The 14,930-nt window shown below is 36.5% G+C and overlaps 3 protein-coding genes across 4 annotated transcripts; 1 reads left to right on the plus strand and 2 right to left on the minus strand.

The window, feature by feature from the left end:
• Positions 1-7,558: 7,558 nt before the first annotated feature.
• On the plus strand, positions 7,559-8,175 carry LOC122016213 (late embryogenesis abundant protein Lea5-like). Its single transcript, XM_042573445.1, has 2 exons — positions 7,559-7,728; positions 7,824-8,175. Exons 1-2 carry the CDS (start codon positions 7,676-7,678, stop codon positions 8,032-8,034), a joined length of 264 nt encoding a protein of 87 aa, XP_042429379.1. The 5' UTR covers positions 7,559-7,675; the 3' UTR covers positions 8,035-8,175.
• Positions 8,176-9,953: 1,778 nt separating this feature from the next.
• Positions 9,954-13,819, minus strand: LOC122016854. Of its 2 annotated transcripts, XR_006121207.1 has the most exons (6): positions 13,507-13,819; positions 12,064-13,371; positions 11,509-11,619; positions 11,284-11,357; positions 10,942-11,084; positions 9,954-10,854 (listed from the first exon to the last, which is right to left on the minus strand). XR_006121207.1 is itself a non-coding variant. In XM_042574279.1 (2 exons), the coding sequence occupies exons 1-2, from the start codon at positions 13,804-13,806 to the stop codon at positions 12,112-12,114; spliced, it is 1,560 nt and encodes a 519-aa protein (XP_042430213.1). In that variant the 5' UTR covers positions 13,807-13,819; the 3' UTR covers positions 11,760-12,111. The 2 variants fall into 2 exon arrangements, 1 of the variants encoding a protein (XP_042430213.1); XM_042574279.1 differs by lacking the exons at positions 9,954-10,854; positions 10,942-11,084; positions 11,284-11,357; positions 11,509-11,619 and having other exon boundaries at positions 11,760-13,371.
• LOC122014189 (poly [ADP-ribose] polymerase 2-like) lies at positions 10,627-11,634 on the minus strand. The gene is made up of 6 exons (XM_042570367.1): positions 11,478-11,634; positions 11,284-11,357; positions 11,186-11,189; positions 10,942-11,084; positions 10,781-10,854; positions 10,627-10,696 (listed from the first exon to the last, which is right to left on the minus strand). Exons 1-6 carry the CDS (start codon positions 11,632-11,634, stop codon positions 10,627-10,629), a joined length of 522 nt encoding a protein of 173 aa, XP_042426301.1.
• Positions 13,820-14,930: the final 1,111 nt, after the last annotated feature.

Here is a 14,930-nt window from a genome sequence, read left to right on the forward strand (position 1 = left end):
CATGTACATGGAGAGTAATTGTCTGGGGATGTAGAGTTCAGTATTATAAAATATGTAAAAGAACACCAATGTGACACAAATAGGAAAAGTGCTAATAATTAAACATGCTCTTCCTCCTTTATAGCATCTTTTGTTGAAGAGCAATTTGTAGCTAATGAATAGTACAAACTAAGTTTGATTATATCATATATAAAAGCTAGGTTTGAAGTGACCATATCATACAGAAAAGCATACATAGCTCGGGAGAAAGTGATGAAGAAGGTCGTTGGAGATTTTGACCAAGCATATAAAAATATTCCACTATATCTGTGCAAGTTAAGAGTCAGGGATCTTGAAACCTATGTGGCACTATACAGGAATGGTGATAATAAGTTCCAGCGTTGTTTTTGGAGTTTGGGAGCTTGCCGAAGAGTATTCAGGTCTTATCTCCGCAAATTGATCGGAATTGATGCGACACATCTAAGAGGAAAGTATTTGGGTGTGTTGATGGTTGCATCAATTGATGCTAATGACAATGTCCTCCTCGTAGCCTTTGGAATCGCTGAAGTTGAATGTGGGTCTACATGAGAATGATTTTTGGATCATATGAAGAGATTCTTTGCTATTGATGCACGGTCAATGAGCATAGTATCAGATAGACATCGCGATATTATATCAGCAGTTAGGAAAGTCTACCCAATCACTGATCATGCTTTCTATTGCCATCACATGTCTTGTAATATAGTAACAGATACTAGCAGTAGGTCAGCTTTAGGCTTATTTTGGATAGCAGTACTAGCAAATACAATACTCTAATATGATCTCATAATGCAGTCCATGCTTGAAAGACATCCAGATGCTATAAGTGGCTTTAGAACATTGACCCTAAAAGATGGGTTAATGCACACTTTAGTGGGAGAAGGTACATAATGCTAACCACCAATTGTGTAGAGAATTTAAATACTTTGTTCAAGCATACACGTGAAATGGTTCTTTAACCAGGAAAAAGGTAGCTCAATGGTTCTTTAACCGTAGGGAGGAAGCCTCGAAATGATATGTTGCTTTGACACCTCATACTACTAAAGAAATGGATTCAAGGAGAGAGAAAGCTAGAGAATATAAAGTCTTCCCCTAATCTCAATCAGAAATGAAAGTAGAGACCTGGGGTGCTTCATTCATTATTGATTTGGAAAGAAAATATTGTAACTATGGGGAGTTTCAAATTTTAGGACTGCATTGCTCAAATGCTATTACCGTCATCATTCACCGAAACATGGATACATTCTCATATTGTGAGCATTATTTTCATTCACAAAATTGGAATAAAACATACATGGATCATATTTACTCCTATCGTATTTACCCCTATTGAAGCAAGGAATTTTGACCTAGGGGCATACATAATATTATATTTCTATGTCCCCATTGTTAGGATCGATGTGGCCGGCAAAAGTGGGTGAATTTTCTGCACAATAATAACAAACAAACCTTTATCGATCATTTGAAATAATAATATATTTGTATAAACAGAATTAATAAACCAAAAAAAAAAGAGACTACCGATTTTTTTTCTTTGTTACAACAGGAAAGGCTGTTAATCCAAGACTTTGAAGCACTACTCAAATTCTCCTTTCGTCGTAGGCGGAGAAGTCTCTTACAAGCGTCGGAAGCACACAAAGAAGTAGAACACTTAAAAAACTCATATATCGGTTCTTCTAGACTACTGGGATCAAAGCTATATTTATAGTCCTATTAGGGGCACCTAGAAGGGTTCTAGGCGCTTGGAGGGGGATAAGATTTTATCCCCATCGCGACGGCTCGCGCTACGAAGAATTTGGCTAAGAAGAGGGGTTTCGGGCGCCCAGACCAAGTCCAGGCGCCTGAAACCAAAGAGTTAGCCTCTGTTGACTTTTTGGTCCAGGTCTTCTGATCCGATTCCGCTTGCTTGGTCCGGGTCTTCCGCTCTGGCTCCGCTCGCTTGGGTGATCTCGATCATCCGGAATAGGGCTCACCCGAACACAACTTCCGGCCTTCGAGCAATCTTGCACTCCGGCTTCTCGTCCCTCAGGAACGCCATGCGCCTCCTTCTCATCCGCCCGGGTACTCTTCCACAGCATCTTGTCTCTCAGACGCACCGAGCCCATCGGCTTTCTTCTGTGTCGTCCTTCTCGCTAGCTGCGTCTTTCGCTCAACTTCCTGTGCTCCTAAGTTCCTACACACTTAAACACAAGGGTTAAATACCAACAGGAACTAACCTGACTTGGTTGATCACATCAAAACTACCTTGGGATACTAACAATCTCCCCCTTTCTTTATGTAAGCAAACCCAAGTTAAGTTAGGGTAAATCTCAAAATAATAGTTATAATTTTTTAAAGGAAAAAAATTACAAGTAAAAAAAATTGAAATAAATATGTACTAACTTCCCTCCCTTTAGATTTAATCTTCACTACTCTCCTTTTTGATCATATCAAAAATGGTGTACTTTTAAGATGACTTTGGAAAAGGTAAATATAGAGTCAAAAAAAAATGAAAGGTTAAGCTTCAAAAACTATGATTTTATTAACAAATTTTTTAAAAAAATTTAAATGTTAAATAGACTTAACAAGGGTAAAAATTTTAATTTTAGGAAAAAAGTTCACAAAAAAATAAATTTGCATTTTGATAACTAATTCATAGAACATTTTCTAACAAAAACTTTGATAAGCAATTTAAAGCATTAGTTAAATGTTTCACAGTAAATCAATTAAATATTCAATTCAGTAATTGGCTTCCAGACCGTGGCGAGGCACTAGACCTTCTTGGTTATTGGAGCATCAACCACTTCTAGACAAAGTTTTTTAAAGAATTTAAATATTTAATTTTCTTTATGAAATCCCTATATCTAACAGGTCATGCATTAAAAGATAATTTTAATTTAAGCTTGATTTTGGAACCCAAAATAGATTCCTTCCTACTGAATTTATCAAAAAACTTTCTAGGAACATAGTTCTATGATATTTTTCTAATTTAGCCCTTATGATATTTAAGATACCAATTTAGGTTTCTATAATTTTTTTTAGGTATTTTGATTATCATATGCAAAGTTTCTTGATTTTTTAATTTGGTCCTTCAATATTTCATTTTCATCTTTTAATTTATCATACATTTCTAGGGGGCATGTTTTTGCTAGGATGGTTCTTAATTCCAAAACTTCCTTTTTTTTTAAATTAATATTTTTTGTCTTTAGTTTACATAGGGATCTGGTCATGGATTTAATACCTAAATATAACTAGTTGTTGAGCTGGGTGATCAGGTCTTTGATTCTTGCATGGAATTGGGCTACATTCTCTCCCTTGTTCACCAGAAGGTTCGTCAGTTGGCTTCAGTGGATGTCCCGTTTAGCTAGTTTGGATTCTGAGGTACCTTCGTGAAGCTCCAGGAATTTCTCTCAGAGATCCTTGGCGGAATCATAGCTTCTGATCCGACTGACCTCCTGGGGCGGAATAACGTTGAGTAGATGGAACTATGCTTTTCCATTAGCCATGAGTCGGCTTGCTTCTTCTTCGTCCATGTGCATTCTTCTTTCTCGGCTCTATGCTGATCTGTAGGTGCTACACGTATTTTATACTTAAGAGAATTTCGAAGTCGGTTTTGAAGAATACTTCCATGCTCTTCTTCCAAGTAGCGAAGTCTCCCTCAAACTTCGGCGGATAGATGATGGATCCGACCTTTTCTTTTACTTTAGATGCCGGTTAGTCCTTCTGAAGCAGGCCTGACTCTGATACTAATTGTTAGGATCGGTGTGGTCGGAAAAAGGAGGTGAATTACCTGCACAATAATAACAAACAAACCTTTCTTGATCTTTTGAAATAATAATATACTTGTATAAACAAAATTAATAAACCTAAAAACATAAGAGGCTATCGATTTTTTTTACTTAGTTACAACAGGGAAGGTTGTTAATCCAAGACTTTGAAGCACTACTCAAATTCTCCTTTCGTCGTAGGTAGAGAAGCCTCTTACAAGCGTTGGAAGCACACAAAGTAATAGAACACTTAAAGAAACTCGTATATTAGTTGTTCTAGATTACTGGATTAGGGGTATATTTATAGCCCTGTTCGGGGCGCCTGGAAGGGTTCCAAGTGCCTAGAGGGGGATAAGCTTTTATCCCCGTCGAGACGGCTCACACCACATAGAGTTTGGCTAAGTTTTCATCTCCAGGCACCTAGACCAGGTTCGGGTCTTTTGATTTGGTTTCGCTCACTTGGGTTTGGGTCTTCCGCTCCGGCTTGGCTCGCTTGAGTGATCTCGGTCATCTGGAATAAGACTCACCCAAACTCAACTTCCGGCCTTTGAGCAATCTTCCGCTCCGACTTCTCGTCCCTCAAAAACATCATGCGCCTCCTCGTCTGTCCGCATACTCTTCTGCAGCACCTCGTCCCTCAGACGCACCGAGCCCGTCAGCTCTTTTTCATACCGTCCTTCTGGCTAGCTGTGTCTTTCGTTCGATTTTCTGTGCTCCTAAGTTCCTGCACACTTAGACAGAGGGGTTAAATACCAACAGAACCTAACCTGACTTAGTTGATCACATCCAAACTACCTTGGGGTACTAACACCTGTAGCCTTGTGCAGCTGGGTAGGTGAAAGAAGGCATGGATCAAGTCGAAACATAATGGGAATGTAAAAATTAAATGTAGCTAGTGCAAACAACTAGGTCATAATTGAAGGACTTGTAAAATGTCGTGAGCCCCTGGTTATTGATTTAATTGTATATGTATATAGGAATATTCTGCTTGATTTATATATTTTGTAAGCAGGAGGAGTAGATTCATATATTTTGTATGCAATATATCCATAGTGTTGTAAGAAAAATAGTTGTGCAAAGTGATATTACTATTATATCTTTGTATGTAGTATTTGTTTTTTAATACAGTGTTATCTATGATATAAGAAGTGTAAACCAATCCCAACAAGGCAAAACTAATACTTTACACTATATCTCTATTTTGTAAAATAAAAACTCACTAGCATTTGTGAATTTCAAAAATATAATAGACTCAGTCCAACTGTGCATATCAACTCTACAGGTTGGGTTAAAAATTTCAAAGTCTTGTAAATTTATTTTTAACTCTAATTAAGTTATGACTTAAACAAAATGAGTTTTGTTGTACTTGAAAAATAAAATAGGTCAGCGGTTGTTATTCATTGATTACAAATCAGGTGCACTATTCTGTGCCAATAAGCACGACCCAAGAACTTCATTGATAGTAGTTAAAACTAAGTTTTGACACTATATCTAGCTTCTCCTCTCTCAAACCTTCCTAGGGAACGTGAATTTGATGAAATCTAAATACCATAGGTCTGATTGTACGCATTTTAAGTTTTGTGAGTTTCTGGTGTCGTGAGGACTCCAACGATACTATATATTACTTATTTAAAGCTCTCCAGAGATGTTCCAATGTGACGATAAATTTCAACATGATTATGGGTCTGATATGTGATCATATCAGACCCAACATGGGCCTTATATAATCCATCCTTGGCCGCTTTGTTCATTGATCACAACCAAGATTTTGATTCCAATATCTAAAATTTCACACCATATCTCTGGTTTATAAACAAAAAACTTGCTAGCAGTTGAGATATTTTTCAGAAATTCAAATAGGCTAGCACTAACAGTTGGATTCAAGTTTGTAGGGTGCACTTAGAAATATAAAAGTCTTGTAAATTGATTTGAACTAAAATGAAGTTATGACTTAAACAAAATGAGTGTTGTTGTGTTTGAAAAAAATAATAGGATAGCATTTGCTGTTCATTGAATACAAATCAGGTGTATTGTTCTGTGCCAACTGGCACACCACAAGAACTTCATCAGTAGTAGTTAAAATTAAGTTTTGACATCATATCTAGCTTCTCCTCTCTTAAACCTTCCAGTGAGTGATTGTAAATTTGAAGAAATCCAAATATCATAGGTTCATAAGTAGATTTCGATCAAAATTCACTGATGGACGTAGATAAGTTCGATTGCACTCATTCCAAGTTTTGTGAATTTCTGGTGTTGTGTAGACTCTAACGATGTTATATATTACTTATTTAAAGCTCTCCAGAGGTGCTCCAACGAGACGATAAATTTCAGCAAAATAATATCAAGCCCATGTTGGGCCTTATGAATTTCTGGCGCCTGATATGATCCTATATCAGACCCAATTTGGATTTGATATGAATAATATCAAGCTCATGTTGGGCCTTATATGATCCGTCCTTGGCCACTTTGTTCATTGATCACAACTAAGATTATAATTTTGATATCTAAAATTTTACACCATATCTCATATTTGTAAACAAAAACTTGCCAGTAGTTGAGATATTTTTCAAAAATTCAAATATGCTAGCTCTAATAATTGAATTCAAGTCTATAATGTACACTTGGAAATATAAAACAGTCTTGTAATTTTATTTGAACTAAAATGAAGTTATGAGTTAAACAAAATGGTTCTTATTGTTTTTTAATATAAAATTCAATAGAGTTTGTTGTTCATTGAATACAAATCAATTGCACTGTTCTGTACCAACTGGCACGTTATAAAACCTTGATCGGTAGTAGTTAAAATTAAATTTTGGCACTATATCTAACTTAGTCTCTCTCAAATCTTCTTAGGGAACGTGAATTTGAAGAAATCCAAATACCCTAAAAAGGAGTAATATATAGAATAAAATAAATAAATTTTATAGAAAATAAATAAATTAAATTAAAAAAATTAATACAAATAAAATACAAATACAAATATATATTAATATAAAAAGTAAAATTAAAGAAAAATAAAATAGAAAAAAAATAAAGTATATAGATTAAGAAAAATCATATAATGAAATGAAATATATCTATAAAATATAAAAATACATTTTTATAATATTTAAAAAGGAGTAATATATAGAATAAAATAAATAGATAAAATATAAAATAAATAAATAAAATTTTTAAAAAAACAATAAAAAATAAAAATACAAATATATATGAATATTAAAATTAAAATTCTAGAAAAAATAAAATAGAAAAAATAGAGTAGAGTATATAGATTAAAAAAATCATATAATGAAATGAAATATATCTATAAAATATAAAATATATTTTTATAATATAAAAAAGGATGAATATATAGAATAAAATAGATAGATAAAATAGAAAATAAATAAATAAAAATTAAAAAACTTAATATATATATATAAAATTATAGAAAAATAAAATAGAAAAAAGTAGAGTATATAGATTAAAAAAATCATATATTTAAATGAAATATATCTATAAAATATAAAATACATTTTATAATATTTAAAAAAGTAATATATAGAATAAAATAAATAGATTTAATAGAAATAAGTAACTTAAAATTTTAAAAAATAATAAAAAATGTATATATTAATATTAAAAATAAAATTAATGAAAAATAAACCAGAAAAAACAAAGAACTTGGTCATCGCACGAGGAACACGAGAGGAAGGCACCGCAGACTACGAGTTCAAATTGGCCTCGACTTTTCCTATTATTTTTTCCAACCAAATTCTGCATCGCTATCTATAAAATCCCCACTGCCATCTTCCTCTCTTTCTCGCTAATCCCTAACTAAAGCAGCAGCAGAGGCCAGACAGATCGAGAGGAGAGAAGGAGAGGAAGGAAATCAGAAAACATTTCCTTTCTTCAGACCCATCGATTTAGCAATGATTCGCTCTCTTTCCGTCCTCGCCAGAGGAATCACCCTCTTTCTTAACAGGTACGCTGCAGCTTGCATTTTGATTTTTCAGGCTCATATAGCAGCCTCTCTTTTCATATGCAATCTAATGATAGCTTAATGAATGATGGATACAGAAGGGCATACTCTGCTGCAGCTTTAGAGAAGAGGACGACGGTGCTCGTGAAATCCTCGACCACCACTTCTTCAGTTGCTTCTTCCACTTCTTCGTCTTCATCAAATTCTTGGGTGCCGGATCCGGAGACCGGATACTACAGGCCCAGTGATATAGGCAGGCAGGTGGACGCGGCGGAGCTCCGAGCGATGCTTCTCTCCAAGAGAGAATAAACTACCATAGTTCTGCAATTCTAGACTCTGTTTCCTCATATTTCCAATTGATTTCAGCAGAAAAGAGGAGAGAAGAACTGGTGTCGGTTGTCCCGAGATATATTTCAATGAATCATCAGATATTATAGTTTTTGAATTTTACATCTTTAGCAGAATGGGGAAAAAAGATTAATAAATCAGGGCAGGAATGTGAACGAGAAGCAAACAAACGAGAAAATTTTCAAGAGGAAAATAAAAGAAGCAGAGAGCTTGAAATAAGAAAACGAATCTAGGACAGAGCTCTCGGTAAATGACACATGTGGAGAATAAGCTACTGAAAATAAAATAAAATTCTTCTGCTGACCTACCATGCATGATTGCAGCAGCAAAAAATGATTAGTCTCGTCCAGCTCCTCCAAAACTGTCTCACGTAATTTAAAATGAATAAGAGGATACATAGTCGATCTCGAGGAGCTCCTTTAATATCATATTAATATATTAATGTGTTTGTTCCATTGCTTGCTTGGATGATTTTTGAAGAAATATTTCTGACTTTTAAGTGCAAACAAAAGGACGAAAATATGGGACTGGGATCGTCTGATCCCGGATCCTTATTAATCCTGGTCCTTATTTATTCATTGATTGAATAGATTGAATCCCATCTATTTAACAAGTGAGATCCAATTTACCTATCCAATAAATGAATAAGACCTCTTCTAATCCAAAAAATTTTAGATTAGATGATCTGACCTCGAAAATATAGGTAACTAAATTTATCTGACGAGAATTAAATTGTAATACATACACGTAATTAATATATAAAAAAATGATATTATTAAAATATCTTTAATAACGACTTACAAAATATATTCTGACTAACCAAATTATCTTTTAGCATTGTTCGTAACTAAAATTCACTGTCGACCTACCTACCTTTTACCTTTTGTCGTTGTTGTAAGTACACATATTTAACTAAAAATCTTTAGCGACTGATTTGCGATAGAAAATAATAATCATAAAATTTTCTATCATAATTTGACTTAGCGACTGAAATATAAATTCAATCGCTAATTTTACAACGAAAATTATATTTCAATCATTAAACTATTTTAGTCGCTAAATTAGCGACATAAATTATATTTAGGTCGCAAATAATTTCGATTGTTAAACTATTTTATTTCAATTGTTAATTAGTGACCGAATTATATTCCCCTGTTAAATAGTGACCGAAATTAAAAAAAAAAAAGTGATCACTAAATTCCGTCGCTAATTTGTCGTTCGAGGATATTCTTGTAGTCAACCTTGGGGCACCATAATGATCTTGTACTGTCAACCTTAGGGCACCATAATGATGTACAAAATGTAACAAAATTCTCTAGGTTTTGAGATATCACAACGAAATGTCCGAAGGTGAATGACTGCAGCAGTTAGTTAATGTTTGAAATTGAATCCATATGACTGACATACTCTATGTTGTACACAATGTATTCATTGTACACCAAACTAGTCTGCATGATTCATGAGATGGTTGGTCCTCTCGAGATGGTCTAGTAACTAGTATGTTGCCATCATAAGATCTGGGATTCAAATCTCGACAAAGTCGAGGTAAATACCTAGTCCTTATTCCAAAAGCTAGTAGCCGCCCGTGATTTACTTCCTTTGTGTTGACCCTGGGACAGATTGACGAGGACGCGAGCGTATTCACCTTTTACCATTTATATTGTGATCTTAGAGAGTTAACCAAATACTTTAGAACATTAAATATAACCTCGAAACCATTCTTTTTTTTTTGGTGTTCCCAGAGGAACAATCACACCATCTTCTAGGATCTGGGAATTTGACATGTTAGGCATTGTGAATCCAACCCCTTTTGTACTGTAAAATCATATAGAAAATCAATATATTGCATATATTACTTCAACAGTAACAAGTTCCACAAAATCTACATGGTTTAGAAGTCTTACTATTATACTATATGAACAGATGCTCCATTTGCCACAGATCCACCACAATTTCTAGAATCACTTGGGATCATCTAAATGAGACTTAGAAAAAAGGCACCAAATAGAATGCAAATATATAGAGGGCCCTCTCCTAGCCATTCCATTGGTCTGGATCAACTCCTAGCCACTGACTGATAGTTGTGCATTATTAACTGAGATCAGACATCTGGAAGGTCCTTGATAGGAAATCCTTTGAAGGGCTACTCCATAAGTGTTGCGTTCTATATAATAGGTGACAAAGGAACATAGACCATGGTTTCCAATTGGGTATCTCATAATATGCATTACATGAAAATTTACCAGTCATATTCATGGTGTAATTGTACAAGTGAGTACCTAAAGCTTCAAGGCATATTACATTGATCCTTAATTTTCTTTCCTCCAGTTAGCAAGTCAATGGGGCAAGTGTGATTAAATGTGGAAGCATGCTCCAAAATAGCTTTATCAAGGGCAATTCATTGTCCTAAACATCCAAGTTAAAGGATGATAATATTTTCAAATCAACAAAAATGATTGCATTTTATTTAAATCACGTCAACGGGCAAGCATAAATATTGAACCACATTTGTCTTTAAAAAATTTATGTGAAATGTAGGCATAGTTCAGAGAACTAGGACAAAAATATATCCACCTGAAGAGATTTGCCAGAGAGAACCAGCTGTGATACAGTTGATATCTCCCTTAAAGTGTCTCATGTTCCAATAATCATATGCCAAAAAAATCTAATTCCAATGATAGAGAATCTAGCAAAGGTTGATGCAAACCTTAATTTCCCCTCAGGTAATTGATCAGTATTATAATTAGCAGATAGTTGTTCAGCCATATCACCAAGCGCAACCTGTGGGAAAAGGTAGGTCTCAATCAACAAAAGAAAAAAAAAATATTGAAGATAATTAAATGTTGTTAGTTACAGTATGGAATTTACCTCACAAAGGAGCAACACTCCTTTGCTGGACTGTATTGATGCATAACAATAATTTGCACTCTTTGAAAACAAATCGGCAAAATAAACTCCCTTTCCAAACATGAAACCAGTAACGGGTGCTTCTGGAGGTGCAATCCTCAACCCTGATGTTCAAGGATCATGAATAAAATCTTCGAGAAATTATTAACATTTTTTCAGTTTAAAAAAAAAATCCAATCTCAAGAAATTCAACAATGAATAGAACCTTCCTAAATGAGAAAATATAAAATAAACTTCCATGGAACTAATTTCAGTAAACATGAAATGTCAATGATAAACAACATTCAATCGACAAAGGGACACCTTGAGAAAGGATCCCGGTCCAGTTTGTGAGTCAAGAACCATGCCACAGAAGCATCCTATTCTTGGTGTGAGTACTGTAACAGAGTAATAATCATTTTAATGAGAAGGAATCACTAAGAATTTCTGGCATAAGTGTGTAATAATTTTAACTCTGTATAGTCAAACAGTACAATAAAACAATAAATAAAACATACAAAAATGTGAGACAAAAGGATCCATTTTGACCTTTTTGAATCGTTCAAGTTCATCTTTCCTGGAAACCTTAAATATCTGCACAATATCAATGGTATAGCCCAAATGTGCTTTGGCATGCGCATTCAAGAAGTACTTCTTTATCTGGTAAAAAAACATCCAATGTTACAATTGACAAATGGGGAGGTAGCTTACCATAACAAATCTGACAAGAAGAATATCAAAGTGACAACCAAGCTTTATTGTATAAATTAAAAATTAGTATCCTATCTCAAATTTATATCTTGTAAAATAATCATTCTGCAGTTATTATAGAAAGAAAATTCTCTATATTGGTACAAACACACATGATGGCACTATATAATGCATACAAATTGTAAAGGTTTAGTTAGACTTTTAGTAATCCAAGCCCTTTTACTCATCCACCAAAAGCAGCTCTTCCTGGAAATATTGTGGAAGTGAGGTTTTAAATTTATCATGTCTGCCAATTTTATAACATGCAGCAAAATATTCAGCCCCTTGTCGTTCTCGATAACATTAACCAGTGTCCAATTGGAAGTTAAAACTAAATCTTCTGAATTATTTTACATGATAGCTTCTCCAATCTGCTCAGACTCCCATCCATGATCCTTCGTATTAAATATTAATGTTAGAATGCAGACGTGAACCCTGTGGAATTCCCAGCGGAGGGTTTGTGCAAGAACAGTTATCTACAATGTGCAGCTCCCACTCCATGATGCTGCATTTCTCCAATGCCGACTTGAGTCGGTGCCCTCCCAACTCTGGCTCATAGTATCCGTCTGGACTGACCAGCACCGCCCCGGTATATGACAATCCCGCAGCCGAAGCTGCCCCGCTGTAATGAAACAGACCCCAACTGAGATCCTCACAAACGTCTACAACTGTCCAATATTCCTCAGAAACCACCCCATTATCAAGAACACTGAAGTAGAATGTGCCGGGAATGCTTGCTCTTCGGACACGATACCTCCTCCTCCTCCAGATTAAGTCACCTCCAAGAGTTCGAACTTGAAACACAGGTTCATACCAAAATGATCCTCTAGCCTTTCCCCTGTAGAACAGCTGATACTGACAAGGAAAATGATCATAAGCAGGATTCTGGCCTGCTATGACTCGCCAACTCCATTCGAACTTGCCCAACCAGCCGATGAAGAGATCTTCTGCAAGTTCATGGCTCAACAGCTCTCCCCGGAACATGGTCAATGGAGATACAACAGGCTTGGTGGGGATCACTGCATTCAACTCAAGACAGTTGTTCTTTTGCAGCACGCACAGCGAAAATGCCTCCAGGTATGGGCTCTCGTAGGATGCAATGCAGCGATAGTTACAAACTTGATCGATCGGCGAACATCTGTTCAAACACTGAAGGGCTTTTCTGCAGTTAGGATCCAATAAGCAGTTCAGCACCTGCGATCCACAATTTGTCAGCATGCAGTTGACAGTGGAGAGCCCCTTGGCCCTCAGATTTTTCAGTATGGAAATGGGTCTTATGTAGGAGTTGATGATGACAAGGAGGCAAAACCTAATGTCATCTGAATTATGTCTCTCCCAAGCATTTGATGCAGTCCTGAGAACTTCTGTTGCTTCACGGTTTAAGCTGTTGAAGAAGTTTCTTTCTTTGTTTCTGATACGTAATCCGCCAAGCTTGTTGGTAAGATTTGTCGAAGATTCAAAGCATATGATGTTCGGAACGCTATTACTGTTTTTCTGAAGCCATTCCACAGATTCTGAATCATTTACTGCAATATTAACCAAGATATCCGAACGTAACATCTCCTCCGTGAGCTGTTCATTGCAAGAATCATTAGAGCGCGTGGCCTTTTCGCTGAAGACGGTCATTTCGATTGCTTCATCCACCCACTTCAGCCGAGTTGCCTGCAAGCAGACTCAACAGAGGAAACGAAGAAAGATCTTAAAAGAAAGCGATCCAATTATCATCCGTTACCTTCACCAGAGGAAATAAAGATTTGAAAGGGAATAATAGCTAGCATGGATCCTGGATCGACTCACCGTGTGCCGCATGACCTGCTCCCAAGGCGTTCCCTTGAGCGGGCTAACGCTTCCGGCGCCAACCACCGCGGTGATCCTCACCAGAGGCTTCGTTGCTTCGCTATCCTTCGTTAGGGCCCGCGAGACCTTGGCGAATCCATCCCGAACGGCGCAAATGCGGAAATTAGGGAACCTGAGAAGGAAGAGAGCGTTGTTGTTTCTGAGAGCTGAGCACCAGGGTGAGGCTGCGCCGTGGACGGGATTAGGTGGAGTAGCTTGAGGTAGCAGTAGAGACACAATAGAAGGGTAGACGATTGCCATTTCCGCGAGACGCTCCTATGATTTGGGCTTTTATTGAGCCAATTCATTATTAGGCATTTAAATTTTTTGGGCCACTCAGCGGATGATATATGGGTGGACCTGACCCGGGCGGGTCTGGTCCGGATCCGACCCGAATCTGTAACCGGATCAATGAGTTAATTATCCGTTGACTCGGTTCGCCGGATCGACCGGAATCGGAGAGGAAGATCCGGATTCAAACGAGAGTTCACCCGTCTCACAGCTCTATAATATCCCATTCATTTCTCAAATAATATTTTATAGGCAAGCAAGCGTTGTTTGGGTTAATTACACATTACACACGTTCATTTTGTATGATGTACATTTTGCCGCTACTATAATTGTAATTTTTTTAAAAAAAATTGAAATGGGGATACTATCTGGACGATTCCAAAAATTAAAGTGCGTCCTTTTAATTTTTGCCCAAGAAATAATAAAGCTTATCAAAAGCATAAGAACATATCCATAAAAAAACAAGAAAGAAAAAACAATAGGGGCATACTGAAGGGAACGCAACAACACACCGCTGATTCTTCGAACCAATAAGTATAACTTCGAAAACCTTAGCTCTTATTTGTAAGTATTTTAGGATAATTTTAATATGATTAATCAAGTTAGATTAAATTTTGTTAGTATTTAATCCTTGTGTTTAAGTGTATAGGAATTTAGGAGCATAAGAAGTTAAGCAAAAGACATAATTAGCGAGAATGATGTCACGGGAGAAAGCTGACGAGTTCGGTGCGTCCGATGGATGAGATGCTGCGGAAGAGTATGCGGACGGACCAGAAGGGAGTGTATCGTGTTTCCGAGGGACAAGAAGCCAGAGTGGACGATTGTTCAAGGAGACGAGCAAAAGATACAGCTAGCGAGAAGGACGACACGAGAGAGAGTCGACGGGCTCGGTGCGTCCGAGAGACGAGACGCTACGGAAGAGTATGCCGGCAAACGAGAAGGAAGCATGCGGCAATTTCGAGGGACGAGAAGTCGGACTGGAAGTTTGCTTGAGAAGGCCGGAAGTTAAGTTCGGGTGAGCCCTATTCCGGATGACCGAAATCACCCAAACAAGCGGAAACGGAGCCAGAGAGGAGGACCCGGACCCAAGCAAG

This window comes from Zingiber officinale, chromosome 8B (assembly GCF_018446385.1).
Source record: "Zingiber officinale cultivar Zhangliang chromosome 8B, Zo_v1.1, whole genome shotgun sequence".
In the NCBI taxonomy this organism is placed as follows: domain Eukaryota; kingdom Viridiplantae; phylum Streptophyta; class Magnoliopsida; order Zingiberales; family Zingiberaceae; genus Zingiber; species Zingiber officinale.